The sequence below is a fragment of the Mirounga leonina genome, unplaced genomic scaffold (assembly GCF_011800145.1).
Source record: "Mirounga leonina isolate KUSES-001 unplaced genomic scaffold, KU_Mleo_1.0 Mir_173, whole genome shotgun sequence".
In the NCBI taxonomy this organism is placed as follows: Eukaryota; Metazoa; Chordata; class Mammalia; order Carnivora; family Phocidae; genus Mirounga; species Mirounga leonina.
Window position 1 is genome coordinate 42,770,257 of NW_023270447.1, and position 20,571 is coordinate 42,790,827.

The following is a 20,571-nucleotide window of genomic DNA, read 5'->3' on the forward strand; positions in this document are numbered from 1 at the left end:
TCCAGACTCAGACCCTACTCGAAGGAGCATCCAATCCAGTGATAGAAAAAGATCATAGTTGCCCAAATAGATATTTAATTACAAACTACAATGAAGAGTATTTAAAAATATAGGGTCCTATCTAAATAAGTGGGAACCCAATCGAGTCTGGCCAGTCAGGGAAAGGACAGTGAAGCCAGAGCATTAGGACTGGTAGCTGATAGGTTGAGGAAGGACGTTTCTGTGGGAGAGGACAGCCCATGGAAAAGCCACCACATTCAAAGGTTCCAGATGAGACCAAAGAGAGGCGGAAGACAGACTGACAAGCAGGAAAGTCCTGTCAGCATATCCTTGGTACTATTTTTGGTTGTGCCCCCATCTTCTCACTCCCTCCTTGATCTCTTTAGGACTTGATTCCCCACTGCCCCAACAGCAGTGCATTTCCGTCTGGATACCATGCATCTCTCCCTCCAGCCCTCTTTGCAATATCCACAGGGACACCTTTTCACTTAGATCCCTTTTGCATTTTCAGAACAGCTCCCATGCAGTCATTACGTCTTGGGCAGTGCCCAGCTCTGACAGCAGGAGGCGCTCAGGCGTCCCTTCTGTCCAGCTTGGACCACTCCGGACACTGCATATTGAAGAGAAACAAATTAGTATTGGTTCACCATCTCCAGCTCCTTCAGAAAACCCTCCCAGTAGTTCTGAACAGTGCACACTTCTCTCCTTGATCTACAAAACTTCCTGCTTGCACCTTCCTTGCGGCACTCAAGCACACTGCATTCAGCATTCACTCAACACATACTTGGTGATTTCCTATTGAGTGGAATGTGCTGGACCAGACAGTCGTTAACTGGCCTAAGATCGGATCCCTGCTCACAAAGAAGTGAAGGGAAAGGAAAGCGGCTGGTTAGAGGACATCTGAGAAGTTATTTAACATCTCTGAGCCTCAATTTTCTCTTGGGAATAAAAGTATGACTTCCTTTTATGAATATAAATATAAACCTGTATAGAAAAGATGACCAAAGAGGATCTCTGAATGGTAGGATTGTGGGTGATTTTTGTTTTCGTACTACATTTATGCTTTTGTCCTTATTGGACATCTATTTTCTCATGAGAAAAAGCATTAAAAATGCTTCCTTCAGGTTAAAAATAATAATGACACCATTTCATTTTGTTGTGATCATCAGTAAGGTAAGTTGTGTGTATGGTCGCTTCACCCAAAGCAGAGTCTCCAGGCTCTGAGCAGAAAATCTCAGAGACGTGGAGAGGACACTGGGCACTGCCAGACCTCTCAGCAATGCCTGCCCTGGGTATCAGTGTCATTCCCTCCCTCACACTAGCTTCTTTCCAGGGCAGAGACGTGGCCGAGGGCGTCTCCTAGCTTTCCTGCCCCGGAGGGCCACCTGTAAGTCCCAGGGATGGACTCTGGTTAGCCCGGAGGCTAGGAGTCAGAGGTTACGATTGGCACTCTCCCCATAACAAGGTGGGAGTACAGGCAAAAGCAGTTCCTTTTCCCAACTGATAAAGGAGCAGAAGGAGGAAGTGAGGGGAGGGGGCAAAAATTCTGGAGAGACAAAATAATAGGATTCTGCTGCAAAACACAAAATGTCTTGCCAGACGTAGGCCCCATCGTACATGCTCAATAAATGATGGTGACTATGATTACAAAGATTAAAGTCTAGGTATTGGGCTAAGTCAAAATAAGTGAATGTGGTTTAGGTGGCCTCTCTGGAAATACTGGGTGAATGTGGGGGCACAGGGCAAGGAAGGGCAGAAGGTGAATTCTTGACTGTGGAAGACTGGGGGTTGAAGAATGAGATTTTGGCAAGGAGAGATGGGGAGAAAAACCAGCGTGACCCTGCTGTGCCAGGAAGCTGGGGCAGGTGCTAGAGTACCCGGTTTCTAAAAGCTGCAAGACAGAAAAAGAGCCCTAAACAAAGATCAGAACAGAGAGCTTTGATTCAATGTTATTCTCATACCATTTGGGGGTCTCAACCTTGCCTCCCTAACAAAAACAATGAACATCCTATGGGAGAGGATATTGACATATATTTCTTCTGTATCCACTTGAGTTGCTAAATAAGTATTTTTTTTTTAAAGATTTTATTTATTTATTTGAGACAGAGAGAATGAGAGAGACAGAGAGCACATGAGAGGGGGAAGGGTCAGAGGGAGAAGCAGGCTCCCTGTCGAGCAAGGAGCCCGATGCGGGACTCGATCCCGGGACTCCAGGATCATGACCTGAGCCAAAGGCAGCCGCCCAACCAACTGAGCCACCCAGGCGCCCGCTAAATAAGTATTTAACCAAATGGAATTGCCAGTGACTTCTTGGTAGTTTACCCAGGACGCATCACTCGACGTGAAGGATCTTTGCCTCCCAGGTCCCTTCTTTCCTTCACTCCTCTACACCCACAATGAGCAGACACCAACTGTCGTGTTGATTTGACTCTATGAGTCTGGGGGAAGCCACTTTCACCACGTCCTGGGTTAGTTGAGAAACTTTCTAAACCTGAAGTAAAGATGTGGGAGGGTTCTTTATAACACATTTCAATCATCTCATCTGTGTATATAGTTTTAACCCCAACACAACCATGAAACCTGGCAATTACTCCTTAAAAAAAAAATCAAGTTGTAAGCCAGTGTAAGGGGGGGAATGCTTTCCTCCCCACACTCAGTGCTACTTCTTGGGGAGGGAAACAAATTAGTGCTAAGTGCTGGACTCTCTCTGCCCCTTTACTAGCTACTTCTTGCAGGAGCTTGCACCATATGATACAGTGACTCACTGATGAGTTGGGTAGAACAAACTGGGCATGCTCAGCTCCGTTCCTCCCTTGCTCAATGGGAAAGAGAAATGCCCTTTATCAGGTGTCCCCAGGGAGGTCCCCCCCACCAGCAGGTTGTGCCTCTGAAGATTTTCTGGCCACAGGCAAAGCACTTGATTCTTTAGTTTAAGAACACCAGATGTGAGTGAGCAGAGGGCTCTGAGCAGCATAGAGAGAAAGAAGGTAACTCACCAGTACATTAAGAACATCATCAAAAACTGTTGCTTCTTGTTGTCAGCAGTCTACACAGCTCCCCAAAAACAGGCAACATTTGGGGACTGGAAGTTCTTTGAAGGGAGGAGGTAAACAGCCACCACTAAGTTAGGCACTACTTTCTTAAGGCATGCCTTCCAGAGGAATCCATAACTTTCATCACACCAAAAGTTCAGGTGGGGAAAAGAAAAACAACCAATTCTCTGCAGGGAGTATGAAAATCATGTAAAAACTATTAAATACCCAAGTTGGAGTAAAATCCAAGAGGTGAGGATATAATCTCTCTTACAGAGAGAAAGCAGAATAAATTGCTTTGGTGTACGCTTAAACCCATCAGGAAATGGGGCCAGTTTCCCACGAAGAACAGAAAGGAGCCTTTCAAGGAAATCTAGGATTTCGGGCAGCAGGATCTGACTTTACCTTAGGGTGTTTAACCCTCACAGAGCATAAGAAAGTCAGGTCCTTGACAAATATTAATATAATTATAACCTAAAAGTTCCAAGTGCTAGGAAGGTCTGCCCCAGAGATGATTATGTTATAAAATTGATTATAAAATAAAGGTCAACAAGGTTCAGCAATTTTGCCCCATCGCATCCTAGGTAAAGCTCAAAGGAGGAAGTACCCTCTTGCTGGTCTCCATTTAAGTCGCAGGAATAGGTGAGAGGACACAGGGAACATGCCCCAGGTACGTACAAGCTTCCCACCGTCCCCCCTCCCCCAACACTGTCAAGCACCATAAACACCATTGTGCCTCCCATTTTACAGGTGAGGAAAGTGAGTCTCAGAAAGGTCAAGTAATTTGCTGGCAGGGAAGCAGGGAACCCAGTTTCACACCAAGACCTTCTGAGGCCAAAGCCCTTTCCCCAGTGGCTCTTCCCCCTGCTGCAATCATCAACCACTCAGGATACTCCTGGTCTGTAAGTAACTTCTCTCAGTCTATTAGCAAGTGAATTTTCTTAGTTTACAGGAATCCTAGCTCCAGGTCCCATCTACAAATGCCTTACAACCATTTCTGAAAAAAATAGCTAATTTAAGGAGAATCAGGTAATTTGTTTGCTAGTAAAAGTACAGTGAAAGTAGACATGTATTAGTCCCTTAGAGTTACAAATCCCAAACACAGGTAGTCTTTTAAAGCAAAAAGCACTATGGGCCTGTCAAAGAGGCTGGGTTTCCTGCAGATCCCAGCAGCTACAGTGACCTTAGGTGAGCTGCCAACCTCACGTGCCTAATTTTATTTTATTTATTTATTTTTTTAAAGATTTTATTTATTCATTTGAGACACAGAGATACAGAGAGAGAGAGAGCATGAGCAGTGGGAGAGGCAGAGGGAGAGGGAGAAGCAGACTCCCGGCTGAGCCAGGAGCCCGATGTGGGGCTCGATCCCAGGACCCTGGGATCATGACCTGAGCTGAAGGCAGACGCTTAACCATCTGAGCCACCCAGGCGCCCCTCACGTGCCTAATTTTAAAAGGAAGAGAGAAAGAGAAAGAAAGAAATCCCGTTTTATTGGATTATTTGGAAAATTAATGATAACATTATACATGAAATAATTCTGTAAGCTGCAAAACTCTATACAAATGGAGGATTTCATTATAATTATTTTGACTCAGCTATCTGGCTGGGATCTTACAGAGAATTTGAATCATCAGACAGATTTAAAAAAATACTGAGCTGCATGTGGTTGGCATAATGGTCAAGGACGGACAAAGCCCGGGACTCAGAATAACTGGGTTCAAATTCTGGTTCTCTCACTTAACTTGCTCTGTGATCTAGAGCAGGTTACTTACCTTCTCTGTACCTCAGTTTTCTTACCTGGAAAATGGGGATAATAATTCATGCCTACCTCAAAGGGTTCCCTGAAGACTGTGGGAGTTAAAATACTTAAACTACATAAAATGGTTCTTGGCAGACAGGATGCTTGATGTGTTCATCATTATGATACTATTTTGATTTTCATCAAGGAGGCAAAATATGGACAGGGATTTAGTAGCCTGCGCTACAAAACAAAACTGCTACAGCAGACGTCCTAGACTTTGACAAGCAGCCTGAAATGGACTGCATTTTTAACTCTCTGGGACACTCTTTTGGAGAGAAAGGTAAGTCCTCATGCTCCCAGTAAAACCCTCCTCCCCCACCCACCCTCCTTCATATGCAAAAAACATAACTGGCACCTCAGGGTCCTCTTTTTTCTCCATTACTCTCCAATCCCATGAAAACTAGCCTCATTCCAGGGTGAAGGGCCAGTTAAGAACCCAGGACAGCTCGGGCAGGTTCATGGAGACTGGAGCAGCTACAGAATGTCTAGCTCCTCTCCGCCTGTCCCCTTCTTAATCCTCCCCATCCTTCAAGGCTTGCATCATATCCCACTTCTTCCTGAAAGACCTCTCCCTCCTCAGCATTTTGCATCTATAATTGCCAACTCTGTACTCACTGGGTGTATAATTATTTCACAAGTGCCTATTTTATCGCCCCTAAAAGGTAAACTCCCCAAGGGCTAGTCATAGTGCTCCTAGATTCCCCACAGTGCTTAGCACAGCACTAGAGACATCGTATATGTGCCATGAATAATTTGGGAAGGGATTTAATTCACTGGAAGGAGCCCAGACTCCGTGTGCGCTGGTCAGAGCTGGGTCTGAGCCTCTCCTGCGCCTCCCCAAGCCCATGGCAAATGCTGCTACCAGGTCACAGCATTCCCTCCCAGATCCTGCAAGAAACCTCAGAATCCTTCTCAACACTGCTCCACAGGCAGCCAATACCAATCGACTGGAAAAATGAACCCATTTTGCCATCTCTGCTTCCTAGACACTTCCTTCACGGAGTCTCCATAGCACGGGGACTTAACCACTATTGTCATAACTACTGACCTCTGTTGTGCAGAGCTGTTGACCTGTCTGCCTCTACCAGGCCAGTGGTTTTCAAGCTTTTGAGCATGAGCCCAATAATAACCCAAATCAGCATAGCAGAACTGAAGCTAAAATTTCCTAAAACAATACTCATTTTTTAGTGTAATGGACTCTGAAATTTCCTATTATATTCTGCTTAAAAATGCTGGTCCTGACTGCTGCACTATGGGATGGAGAGATACATCAATAAGAATATATATATATATATATATATATATATAATGTCAGTTATATAATGTTAGTTAAGGTAACATTAACAGCTGTAACTGATAAAACTCTGAAATCTCAGCCTTTACTACCATAGAAGTTTATTTCTTGCTCACATAAAAAGTAAACAAGTGTGGACTGGCAGGTGGCTTCTATAGTTCTGTGATGAAGGGAGGGTTCCAGGCTGTTTCTATCTTGTGTTCTCTTCAACACATGACTTCTAGGTTACCATGTTCAGGATCATAGCAATCCTGCCTGGGACGTTTTTTAAGGGCCAAACCATTAAGTGTTACTTATGTTACTCATTGCTTCCAATCTCATTCCATTGGCTAATATTTAGTCACATGGCCTCACTTAACTACAAGGGAACTGGGAAGTGTAGTCTGACCAAGTTACCGAGAAGAGATGGAAACAGATTTTCTGATCAGCTAGCAATCTCTGCCAGAGATCTGCCGTTTGAAAAACCCTCCAAGGCAGGGACCTAGGCTTATTCACCCTGTTCTAGCGACTAGCAAAATATTCGGCTCACAGTAAGTGCATAGAAAATATATAATCAGGGGCACTTAGGTGGCTCAGTTGGTTAAGCATCAGCCTTCGGCTCAGGTCAGGATCCCGGGGTCCTGGGATCTAACCCTGCAACCCTGCGTGGTCAGGCTCCCTGCTCAGCGGGGAGTCTGCTTCTCCCCCCCCCTCTGCGCAAACCCCCCCCCCCCGGCTCTCTCTCTCTGGAGTGCCCACACTCTCAAATAAATAAATAAAATCTTAAAAAAGAAAAAAATGTATGATCAGTGAATGAATGGGGAACATGATAGATCCTAGCCAGACTCCAGGAGGGTTACACTTCACGATTAGGCATCATGATTCTCTCCAAATTCACACCTGTGCAAATCCCCTTCCCCACCCAAAGCAGAGCTGAGTCCAAAAATCTGGATTAGGACAGGTGGGAAAGATACCAGAGAAACTGTCTTAGTGTTGTCTTTTCCATTTAGGGACTACACAGCCACTTACTCTTCCAACCCCATGCCCATTGAAAAGGAACACGGGAAAAATTAAGAGCACAGGCTTTTGAGGCAGATAAATCACAGCGGGGCCTTTCTCTGGCTACATAACTACAGCAGAACTATCACTGAGCGCTCACTATGTGTGCGGCAAGGTGCTAAGCATTTTCCACGCGTTATCCCCGTTGCACCCTCACAATAAGCCTATGAAGGACACTAATATTCTCTCTCCAATTCCCTGAGTGAGAACTGATGTCTTCTAACCCTGTGTTCCCAGAGCACTTTTTCCACAGGCCTTTCCTGTAATTCACTCGTGCGAGAGCTGGTTGGCATATGGAGGTATATGTCTGTTCATCCAGCGTCCCCAATTATACTTCAAAGACAGTGGAAATAACATACACTTGAGAGTCAAAATACCTATTTCAAACATCTAGGTTCAAATGCCACATCCCAGCTTAACAGTTTGTGTTCACCAAGACATTGCCTGAGACTCAATTTCCTTATCTGTAAAATGGGATCAGAGGTCCAACCATAAAGGGCTGCTGGGACATAGAAACCTAGTATCTCCAAAGAACTAGGCCTGGCACGTAATAAGTTTCTTCAAAAAGTGAGCATTTCCCTTCTCCATCTCTTCTGGAGGGCGAGGGTAATGTCTTATTCCTGGGCACCAACACCGTATTTGTAGAAAATAAATATATAATAAATGTTAGTGGCAATGCATTGAATGACAAGATTTACCGTTAAAAAATAAAAATTAAAAATACAAACCGTGGCTTGGTCTTTAGAAGTTCTTTTTATCTCCCCTCCCCCTTCCCACACTTCATTACTCTTCTCTCTTTGGGTAACGTGAACTTTTTTTTTTGGTACTCAGAAATTTTAAATGGCTAACAGAGCACCTCAGGATTCTTTCCTCCGGCCATTATCCTTCTCTTTTAAGTTGTGCTCAGCAAGATTATTTGGATATTGGAGCTAAAAACGGTCAGATTACAAGTGGAGGTCCCTGAAATGTAACATTCCCCATTGCAGGATTCTGGAATTACACCAAGCACCGGGGAGGGGTTGCTCTTCCCCAAAGAGCTCGCTGTTCTGAAAAAAGCCTTTGTTTTAAGGCTTGCAAAACGGCACTGTGGAATCTCCCATCCGGGTCCCCAGCACTGGCCTGGGTACTGCTCAGTTCTAGAGTGCCTACAAGCTCCCTGTAAAACAAAATACTCACTTGTCTTAAAATATTGGAAAAACTGTGCTCTCTGAGTCTTGGTTCATATCTTACAGCATGATGATCATTGTTGTGAAGCCAAATTTTGTGATTTCTCCAGCAAGGCCCTGACAATGACAGTAGCTAGCACACTGTGTGTTTACTAGGTCCATGGCACTGGGTTAGGGGTCTTATGTTCATTTTTCCCTTTAATTCCCACAAAAACCCAGTAAGCCAGACAGTACTGTTATCCCCATTATGCAGAGAAGGAAACTGAAGCTCAGAAGTCCAAAGAACTTTGCCCAAGTTCACATAGCCAGCAGGCAGCAACGCCCCAGTTCAAACCCTAGTCTGTCAGGGTCCAAATCCCATTCCATTTCTGTTACTCCGCATTACCTCTTTAAATGGCTATAAACGAAGGTCCTTTCTGTATAGCAATACTAGAGAAAATAAACAACTTGAACTGCTGATCTTTTAAAGCCCCTTCCCCCTCTTAAAAAAAAAAAAAAAAAAAACTATGGTTCTGTGGAGGGAAGGGAAAAAAAAGGAAATGTAAGGAGGCCAAACATTATGAGTCTTGGCTTATCAGTATTTAATAACAGCTTTTGGATCAAAACTCTACAGAACCTTATTTATGGACAGACAGTTACTGTTAAGCAGAGCCTTTTTATACAACCTTTTCATCTGAGGATGTTGTAGCCTTCTACTGCCTTTCTATTAGTGAGAGATGGGGTGTGAAATCTGCTGGCCCTGCCAAGATTATCCCATTAAATTATCTGCCCTCTTCCAGTGTAATTCACTCAGGGGCAACAGTTTGAGACTCGGGCCGGTGGATGTCCCTGCCTGGGTGCTCGGAGGGGTAGGTGTGAAGGAAAAAGTTCAGGTGGTGGGAGCATCCCAATGACATAACATCAATCCACGTTTCACTGCCTTACCAAAATAAAGTGGATGCCACAATTATCCCATTCCTAAACAAACTGAAAACCCCAACCGAGCTTACTGCAACAAAGAGAGAGCCTTTTTACTGCTGTTTATTTTTATTTTGTATTCGTTAGCTTTTTAGATATTCCTGGCATGCAAGTCAGGCTCCGTGTAACAAGCAGCTGCATTTAGTTAAGGATTTCGAAGAGTTTGCCCCACCCCACCCCACCCCACCCCCCCGCCGTCCCCTCCCCCTCAACTCCAGAGAACTTTCTCAGACTCCTAGAAGACTATTCCTTTCTCTTCGTGGGTCTACAGAACAGTTTCTCCTGTCACACCTCAGGGGAATTGGGAAGGCCAGGTTGCGGCCCTTCTGTTTGAGAAGAAGGCCTCAGAGACTTGAGTGTTCCCTAGCTGGGGCTGGATTTGCCAGGGTCTAGTCTACATGGGGACCTTGGGGCTGGCAAGCCAGCTCTCCCACTGAAGAGTACTCCAATAAATCACTCCGCTCAGCCTACAACCCCAGTTGTACACCAAGATGCAAATGCAAAGGCACTTCATCAAAATACAGCTCATCGCTGGTTGGAAGAAACTGCCAGACACACTCCTCAAACCACATCAAAGTTGTAGTTCAGGACAACAGCATACTTCCTCCTGATCAGAGGTGCAGACCACCAAAGAACCTTCCGGTCTATCCCTGAGTCACAGCAAGACTGGCTCAGGGAACTCCAGCACAGAAAGAAAAACTGAAGTTGGCTGTCTCCAATCATTTCTTGTAACCCCTAGATAGAGCTAAGAAAACATCCCATTGCTCTTGCAAAACATGGGGAAATGGCTCCTTTGGCCCACACATAGCATAAATTCTAAGACTTAAACCAGGAGAGACTGTCTAGGGCAGCAGTGAAGAGCATGAACTCAGGGTTTGGAAGCCCAGCAATGCCATTTCCTAACCATGTGACCTTGAAGAAAGTCACTTAACCTCTCTGTGTCTACCTTAAAATGAGCTAATTATGCCAGCCCCCTCATAGATTGGTGGTGAGGATTCAGTGAGCTAATATTTGCAAATTGCTCAGAACGGTCACTGGCCCATTGTAAGGATTACCCAAGTGTTTGTTAAATAAATTGTATAAACAGAGGCATTTCAGAATGCTTGGATTCAGGGAAATACATACTTAGTTGAGGTCAAAGGACTTGGCACCATTCTTTAGCTTCTCCTAAGCCCAATAACAACTGGCCTGGTGGGAAGGAAACTGCAAAAGTGAGGAGAAGTAGAGACTCCACGAATTGTGCAGATCTAGACTCAGGCCCAGCACCCACCACCAACCCTCAAGCCCTTGCAACCTACCCAGGAAGGCAACTTATTGCCCCAGGCATCAAACACTCTAAAACAATGGTTCCTATCTTGTTGGGATTGCCATTTTCTCAGAATATCAGTTTATAGCTAGAAACATACAACCACAAAAATGCACATCGATTTTTGTATATTATTTCTGGGGGGTTGCATATCCTCAGTTTCAGGTACCCCAACTTAAGACCCTCTCAGCTGGGTGCTCTTCTCTAGCACTTGACACACACAGTTTCACTTTAAAATCTCGTAACACTCTGGTAAGGTTCAGAAAAACTGGTCGACAACCCCAGGAGGCAGCAGAGAAGATTCAAACCCGTCTGTTAAACTCCAATGCCTGTGCGCATAACCATTAAGCTCTACTGTTAACTTCAACTATACTCCCTTCATACTAAACGATGGGGCAAGAAAAGGAAAGTCCTTGAAAGTATGTCATGTCACACTTTTACTAAGAAAAGCAAATATGACACCACAATTTTACATGCAACCAAAAGTTATTCTCCATTCAACAAAAATCTATGGACCACTTACTATATAGATACACACACATATGTCATTTGTATGTAGATATACATTTACATCAATATACATATAGGCTACAAAGGATTCCATTCTACATATGATGCTGTGCAAACTTCTCAAAAATATTCAAAATGGGGTATGTGGTCTCCATCAAACCACAGCCAACATGGATACTAACGGACGCGAGTGACACACCATTTGGAAACTTTAAAATCTAATTTGAGGGCTGGGCTCACCAGGCAGGAGATGGAGAAAGGAAAATACAGACCAAGGCTGAGCTTTTCAAGACTCCTAAGTAAATAGCAGAAAGATAATCCCAGCATCAGAGTAGCAAAACAGCCTACCAGGTATGCTGAATCAATACGGAGGATTAAATATTTCCAACACATGGCCAGAGGCAGCTTGACCACACCCTTTGTCTATTAAGCCTCTGTGTGGCTCCCCTAGGGAGGATTTTCAGGCATCTCCAATAAAGTTGGGGCTGGTTGACTTGGCTTTCAGTGTTTTCACCAGGAAAGCTGACAGTCTTATTGCCCTCAAGAGACTCCTATTCTAAAAGTAGACAGGACAGACACCTATTAAAATGGCATTGGAAGGTTTATGAAATGACAGCAAACACAGTAGCAGGCCACCTCCCTCCGACTCTAAGAGGCAAACCACACAGTCTACAGGATTCTGAGAAAGGCCCAGGTGGGTTCCTAAGGCCCTGAGCTCTGGGTACCCAGTATTAATGGCTTCAGCTTCCCAGAAAGGGTTAGTTCTAGGTAGGTAGGAGGTAGAGGAGGAGATCAACAATGAATAGGCCAGAAAAAGAAAATGTAAAGGTTCGCTCCTCCTAGCTAACAAAATTAAAAAAAACAATAATGGGAGAAATACTGACCATTTTTTTAAATAAGTAACTGAAACCTGTCTCCCCTTAAGCTGATTTCTTGAGCCACTGGTTGGGTTACTTTAAGAATCCTGAATCAGACAAGAAAGTAAATCTGAGTTCCACTGGAAGACTTGTCCCCAGAGAAAAGATCAAGCATTCACAAAAATGGAAAGGGATTTATAAGATGACAAATAAGACAAAAATAACAGATTTGGGCTCACTATTGAAGAGTTTGGAATAGGCGATACTCTTTTTTTTCCCTTTTAATTTTAAAAGTCTGTAGACAGTTAAACAAGACAATTTGGCTGATTGTTGATAATAAAATTGTCTTACACTCAGCAAAATCATTGCATGGACATTTATTTAAAAGCAGGTGACCAAAGAAAGGTCCACTCCTCCCCCCTCCCACCCCCAAGATCCAAAAGCAACCGCTGTTGAAAGGTTATATATAAGTAAATGAAGTTGAGAGAGGATATTACCGAATTAATCAAGGACCCAAGCTAAGAGCCCTTCCCTGATTATCTCCACCTCAATTTGCTGGGCAACTAGGCAGCATGGCCCAGTTTTTACTTTTTACCCAGGTGTTGTGGCATGGGGCAGGATGTTTGGCATCCCTGAAGGAAGCAAACATCCATGAGACCAAGCTGTTTACATTTCATTAGTATTTTTCATCAGGAAGGTGCACTCCCTGCTGATGTACATCTTAATTACAATTAGGAGCTCTATTTACCCGGAGGAGCCTCTAGATTACCACAACCACACTACGGGATCAATCTCAGAATTTTTCTCAGAAAATGTGGTTCTCACTTCCCCAAACCCAACTCTAAGAAATCAAAATTCACACACAACTTCTTTCCAGAGTGTGTTCCTACCACGAAAATTATGAGCTTGATTTTAGTAAAAACTAATTCTGTAGCCATGGTCTAAGTAAGCAGTGAACAGATCTTTTCCCCTCAACTGCTAAATAGCCCAAAGTCTTTTCTTTTCCAAAGCACAGCGCTAACTTAAAAATGAAAGATGCATGATAAAAGAGCAGAAACCTATTTATCTGCACCGGTTTGGGCTGGGCGTGGGGGAGGGCAGAATCCAGGGACTCCAGCACCCCCTCAAGGGATGCATGTTAAAAGTGAGGCCCCAAGACCCCGGAGACTTTAATCAACTTTCCCCCTCCAACCTCCAAAGAATGAATCGGTTGTCTCCACAGGCGCAGCCGGGCTCTTCCCTCTCATTGTGTACCGGCTCAGACGCAGCAAGGATCCAAGCTTCCCGCAGCGAACTAAGACGCTCGGGCTTTCGGTGGAGTCTTTCTCTAACTGTTGCAATTGTCTCTGGAGATTACCAAAATCAAGTATGCATTAGATGGCTTTTCCCCCCTTGCGTGTAACACACACGCACACGCACGTGCACGCTCAGAGCACTGGAGCCGCAGGCCGCCTCTGACAGCACATTTTGCACAAAGTGGCGGCGACGGCGGCAGCGCACACGTTGTGGCCTCCATCGTGAGCCTCCGGAGGCAGGAGAGCCGGGGGCGGCGGATCTGTGAGGCCGCCCGAGCCTCGGGAGGCCAGGGCTTTTGTCTGGGTCGGTCTGCGGACAGCCTGGGCTCTCGCAGGCACCGCTGAAAATACAAACTCCCTCCTGGACCGCGCCTTCCGGGACGGCTGCTACTTGGGGGCGCCGCAGACTTGCCTGAACACCGGTTAGGGCGCTTTAGGGGACAGGGGGACCAACGGGTCGGAGGTGCCCCCATCGCCCCACGACCCCTCCGCGCTTCCTGTCAGCGCTGACAACTGCTGCTGGGCGCCGAGGAGGAAGCCCCCGGACGCGCCCCCGGACCGCAGCGGGGCTCCCGGGGCAAATCCTCGCCCGCCTCCCCGGCGCCCGGAGTCGCGGTTGCGAGACCCCCGACGGTCTCCGGCCGCCCCGCGCCCGGCGGCCGCGGTGCTCCCCGGCTGCCCAGGGCCGGGCGGCCGACCGGAGGGTCGCCGGGGGCCGGGCGGGCCCCGGAGTCGGCGAATGCGCCTCTTACCTTGGGCAGCGGCCCGACGCGCAGCCAGCAGCAGCGCGGCCAGCAGCGCCAGGAGCGGCGGGCGCGCCCCGTGGCGGCGCGGCCGGTGCATTCCTCCTCTCGCGGCGGCGGCGGCGGCGGCGACGGCGGCTCCCAGGCCGCGCGCAGAACATCCACGGGCTCTGCCCGGGGTCCCGGCCACCTCGCTCCGGCCGCTCTCCGCGCAGGATGCCGGGGGCGTCTGCAAAGTTCTTTGTCCCTCTAAACCTGCTCCCTCGCTCCGCCCGGCCGCCTCTGGACCCCGTACGCGCGCGGGTCCCTCCTCAGCCCTCCGGCTGCAGCCTCGCCTCCGCCGGCCGGTCAGTCCCGGGCTGTCGGTGTCGCGCTCGCGGGAGGCGAGTGCCCCCGGCTCGGACTCTGAGCAGAGCGCGCCCTACGCCCGGGGGCTGCCGTCCCGGGGCTCCCTCGGTGGCGGCTGCGGCGGCTCCTCCCGCTCCGCGCGCTCGCTCTCTGGCTCTCAGCCTCCCTCAACTTGTCACTTTCCACCAACTCTCCAGCCCGGCGCCCGAGCCCGACCAATGGCAGCCGCGGGCCCAGGCCGGCGACCCAGCGCCCTCTGCTGCCGTCTCTCAACACCCGCACCCTCCCTGACTTCCAGAACCTTGTCGCTCGCGCGCCTCCCGCAAACCCCCCCCCCCCCCCCCACCGCGCCTCAAACCCGCGGCCGGACCCTGGGGGCCCTCGAGTCCGTTTGACAGAGGGGGACGCCGAGGCTCAGGGAGACTTGTCCCGACTCGCAGACCAGTCCGTGGCTGAATGGCTCCGTTAGGAGACCCAGATTCTAGCAGTCTCCCCTCTGCCACTGTTAGCTGGGTGCTTCTGGGTAATAGAACATTTATTGATATCAGTTTCCCTTTTGATTTCCTCTTTGACACTAGTGATTCATGTTTTCCCATTTTGTCTTTAATTTCTAGTTTCGTTATATTGAAATCAATTTCATCTGTACCGCTTCCTTTTGGAGATGTGTTGAGAATTTCTCTGTGGTCAGTTTTTGTCAATGTCCCGTGGCCTCTTGAAGGTGTTTTTCTATCTTCAGAATGTGGAGATAGCTACCTCATTTGATCTTCTTTACATTTATGTTATTTAGGTCTTCTGTATCTTTGCATATTTTTTTGTCCAGCTGCTCTACCATGGGCAAGGGGGTCATTAAAGTCTCCTACTAACAGTATGTTTTGTCTGGGTCTCTGCTTAAGTGTTACGAATTTAGGGATACATAAAAACGCATGACAGTTTGACTTTCCCTGCGGAGAGGCGCCTTGATCATATAAAGTGGTGAGTACCTGCTGTGCTCCAGGCCCTGCTTTAGTCTCTGAGGATGCTAGAGCCATAGGGACAGCCGTCAGTTTTGCCTTAGAGGAATACCAAAAACCCAGTCTAGGACACTTATTGAATACTTCCTGTGTGCCTAGGGCTTTGTGTGCATTTGCTCATAAATCTTCCACTGACCTTTTTTTAAAAGTCATTTCACATTTGTATGCCTCTGTGTACTTTTACTTAGATTGTCCCCGTATTACAGTTTTAGAAATTGAATTGCAAAAAGAGAGTACCTGACTTGTCAGCAGTCTCACAGCCAATGGGCGGCCAAGCTAGGACACAGGGTCTTTACCATGACGGGGCTAAAAGTTCTTGACCGGAACCAGGCATAGAGCAAGCACTGGGTCAGTGGCGGTGGTCATCATTGCTGCAGCAATCACCTCGAAGAACCCAGCTTTAGGGTTTTATAATGAGCAGCCACCATATGGAGGGCAAGGACCTTATGGCCCAAAGTACGTCCAGCAGGTCACAGACTCTACACACGCAGCCCTCTGCCTTCACGCAGGTGAATGACGAACCCATGTGGGACAAACAGTCACTTATTCGTCTCCAAGACTGCAGGGCAAGTGTCCCCTGCTGCCTCTGTTGTTTTCCTCCTTTCTATCACCCTGACCTGAGGTCAAGGAATGATAGACAGAGAGGCCCCGGGTCAACCAGTTCATTGCCCAAATAGGTTCGTCCTCCAAGTTTCTCTGCCTGAGACCCATTCAATCCTGTCTCAGATATCTGGTCACTTGCCTGAGGAACTTACTGCACAAGGTTCTCTTGTTAGGAAACTGTCTTTGATGGTCAGTCTCAATATACTATGGCCCGGAATCAGAGGAAATTTGGTGACATTGCGCTTTGGTGAACAGTCTCCCATGGTCTACAGTACAACACACAGTTGCCAGACAAGGGGCTTTTCCTGTCCACCCACCCTGCCCCCACCCCCACCCCACAACTGCTTGTCCCAGGTATCTTAGGTAACAGACTGCCGCCAGTGCTGAGTATACAGAACTTAATGGCACCTTTATCAGTACTTAAACCTCCCAGGAACTTAATCACAGAATCATAGACGTGAGGAATGTGACAGCTGGAACAGACCTTGGAAATTAACTAGTATACCCCCCTCAACATTTTATAAAAGTGAAACATGGGACTTGGGGAGGTGGAATGTCCTTGGCCAAGGTCACACAGCTGGTCACAGCCAAAACTGGAACCTACATCAACCAGTCCAGACCTGGGTAAGCACTCCCTTGGGCATCCCAGATCGCTTCAAGTTTGGCTATAACACACTGGTTTCCAAACAACAGGTTAGAAAAGGCTCTTCATGTTTTGTTTTGTTTTTTAAAGGACAAGGGAAATACTTACGCAAGTTCAGTAAATGCCAGTGCTTAGGACCAGGCTGCTGAGGCTCATGCTGCAGTTTTTCTGATCTCTGCTGAGTGACTGTGGACAAATATCTTAGTCCCTCTGTGCTTTGGTCTTTCATCTGTAAAACAGTGATGATAATAATAGTACCTGTTCCATACTGTTGTGAACTTTAAATGAGTTAACTTACAAAAAGCGCTCTTATGAGTATCTCACACAGACTGGGCACTTAATAAATGCTAGACGTTATTACATTATTATCGTATCATTTACATACAACGGCTTACTTAGACCATCAAAATTCCTATGAAGTCAGTCTTGTCTCTATCTTTTACAAAGAAACTAAAGTGAAATGAGGTTAAGAAACTTGCCCAAAGTCACAAGAATTAAGGCAAAAGGGGAGGACTCAAGCCTAAGTCATATCTCTCTCTGCACAATACTCAAGTGGTGGGATGTTTGAAAAACTACAGGCAATCCATAGGTTCCTCTTGTGGGTCTTCAGTGGCCCTGCCCTCTCCCTTAACCAAGCCAGTGGTGGATACAAATGGATTAAAGAGTCCAAGAGGAGCCACTCTTTTTAGAGGGCTCTACCTCAGGCTCTAAGGTTCTTCTGAGGCTCTTGCTGCTTAGGGAGGCAGCCATCTCCCCTGGCCTCTCCCACTAGCACATACGTGGATCGCTCTGTTTATTATCACCATGGACACCACAGCCAGGGTAAATCATGGCGGGAAGGTGGAGAAGGAACAGGAGAGTGACAAGTCACTGAGGGCAGGTGCCAAGGGGGTGTAAAAGAAACCTTACATTTGAAAAAGTTGCTGGAGAGGAAGATTCATTTGGGGCATTTGCTTGATTTACCCAACAAATACAGCCATCAGTTATTCTTCTTGAAGAAACGGAGTAGCATGATGGTTACAAGGAAAGACTCAAGAGCCAGATCACAGGGATTCAAATCCTGACTTTGCTCTTAGCAGCTGTGAGAACTGGAGTCTAGTATGTCAGTTTCCTCATCTGTAAAAAAGGCATAATAGTCATACCTACTATCTAGCTTTGTTCTAAAGATTAAATTAGTTAATACTTTAAAAAATTTAAAAATTAGTTAATACTTGTAAAGGGTTTAGCACAGAATCTATCACACAGTAAGCAGCCAATATTTATTAGCTATTATTATTGGTGACTAAGAACATTGGGCTCTAGCATTAGACAGACCTGGCCAGATGACCTGAATAAGTTATTTTACTTCTTTATGATATAATCTTCTCATGTGAAAAGAAAGGAGAGACAATAATTGAACCAACATATAAAGCCATTTTAAGTATAAAATAGGAGCTCCTGGGTGGGTCAGTCGTTAAGCGTCTGCCTTCAGCTCAGGTCATGATCCCAGTGTCCTGGGACTGAGCCCCGCATCGGGCTCCCTGCTCAGCGGGAAGCCTGCTTCTCCCTCTCCCACTCCCCCTGCTTGTGTTCCCTCTCTCCCTGTGTCTTTCTCTGTCAAATAAATAAAATCTTTAAAAAAAAAAAAATCTACATGTCTTGCCCCAATCCCACCCCAGCTGTCTGAATGTGGTCAGATAACAAAGTGAGCTCTGGCCAAAAACACCCTCTTTGTAACGTTCCACATTCTCTCTCTCCCCTATCTGGAGACTGACATTAAGATGACCACAGAAGCCACAGGTTAAGGATGGCAGAATCCACATCAGCCTGTGTCCCTGAATGACTGTGTGGAGCAGAGTCACCTAATCAACTGCAAATTGGTCTTTGTAAGAGCAAGAAATAAAATTTTATTGTATTAAGCCCCTGGGTTTTCAAGGATTATCAGTTATGACAGCTGTGTATTATCTTAACAAATATATCGGGGCACCTGGGTGGCTCAGTCGGTTAAGCGTCTGCCTTCGGCTCAGGTCATGATCCCAGGGTCCTGGGATTGAGCCCCGCATTGGGCTCCCTGCTCAGCGGGAAGCCTGCTTCTCCCTCTCCCGCTCCCCCTGCTTGTGTTCCCTCTCTAGCTGTCTCTCTCTCTGTCAAATAAATAAATAAAATCTTTAAAAAATAATAATATAATATACATTATACCTTGAATATAAAGTTCTCAACACAGTGTTTGGCATGGCACCTAGTCAATAAATGTTTGCTTATTATTCTTTTTTTCTTCAAACCTCTACATTATGGGGTGCAGAGAGGCATAAATTTGGTGATCATACAGCCTGGATTTCTAGTACAATCTTGATTTCATATATTTTGTTCCATTAGCTTCACAGGTCCATCTGTATAGTGGGTAAAAAAGATAATAAAAAGACAAATTGGCTTCCTTGCTATAGTCCATGTGCCCTTCTGCTATATCTCTCTGCTGCCGTGTGTGTGTGTGTGTGTGTGTGTGTGAGACATCTCAATCTAGATCATCATCGGAAGTTCATAAACAAGAAATTCAAGAACAGTAGGGGTTTTTTAGTAAAACCATACCAAGATGGTATAGTCTATTAAACTTCTGAAAGAATACAGGAGAAAATTTTAGTGATCTTGGGTTTGGCGAAGATTTCTTAAAGAAGAGACAAAAGCCATTAACTACAAAAGGAAAAAAATTGATAAATTTGACTTATTCAAAGTTAAAACATTTTGCTTTTCAAAAGACACTGTTATGAAAATAAAAAGTAAGCCATTGAAATAAAATATTTGCAAAATATATGTCCAATTAGAGACTTGCATCTAGCATATTCAAAGAACTCTTACTACTCAATGATAAGACAAAAATCTAACTTCTTAAATGAGCAAAATATTTGAACAAACACCACTGAAGTAAAAATACAGATGGCAAATACATGAAAAGATTATCAACATCATTAATAATCAAGGAAATGTCAACTAAAATCATAATGAGATATTACTACATACTAGCATAGCTAAAGTTAAAAAGATGAATTATATCAAGTGTTGGCAAGGATGTGGAGCAAGTAGAACTTTCATACATTGCTGATAGAAATGTAAAATAATACAGTCACCTTGGAAAACAGTTTTATTGTTAAAACCTAAACCTATATCTACCACATGATCCAGCCAATCCACTTCTAGGTATTTACCCAAGACAAATCAAAACATATGTCCATACAAAGACTTCACATGGAGCAAATCAAGCAAAAGGAGTTGTAATGAACAAAGAACATGAATAAAGGGCATTGGATAGTCTTAGAGCCGTTTTTTTTTTTTTTAAAGTAATCAGATATACTTTTCTTCTCTTTGCCTGTTTCTATTGGACAACAGGTACAATTGCACCAAAATCAGGTCACTCTGGCTTCCAGACCTGATTAGATGAGCATTGACAAATTCTTTCCTTCTCCTTTTGGAAGACCTTATTCAGAGAACTCTCAATTAACACATCAGTTATAGCACAAATGTCACCCAGACCCTCTGGGCTCTGGACTGTGTCTGCTGGATTGGACACCTGCCCATTACCTGATACCAGACCCAGTCCCAGTGGGAACGTTTGATTCTAGGTCTCCCCATCTCCAGTCCGCTCAAGCCTACAGCAGCAAACATGCCTGTTCTCAGCCCCATCATGAACTAGATTCAGAAAACTTATCTTACATCCTTTAATGTACTCTACTAGCACACATTTATGATGGTTATATTTTCCAGACTTAACTCCCATTTCAGGGCCTTATACAATCTTGTGCTCTGAATATAATGATCATATTTTAAACTTGAAATATGTTTTTTATCAAAATATTTAGAATGGAACATATTGCAAGAATCAAGGAAAGAGGTCATCAAGAACAGTCTTTGTTCCAGGCAATTAACAGAGCCTCCTCAGGTAGAGGTAATAAAATTCCTTCCTAAAATGTTGCTTTGAATATCATCTCAGTCAGAGT

At 45.5% G+C, this 20,571-nt stretch overlaps 1 protein-coding gene across 1 annotated transcript in view; it reads right to left on the minus strand.

The window, feature by feature from the left end:
- The window catches only part of ROR1 (receptor tyrosine kinase like orphan receptor 1), a 398,622-nt gene extending 384,523 nt beyond the window's left edge, over window positions 1-14,099 (minus strand). Inside the window, exon 1 of the mRNA XM_035017718.1 lies at window positions 14,009-14,099. Within this exon, the coding sequence (XP_034873609.1) occupies window positions 14,009-14,099 (91 nt within the window). The remainder of the gene's footprint in view (window positions 1-14,008) is intronic.
- Window positions 14,100-20,571: the final 6,472 nt, after the last annotated feature.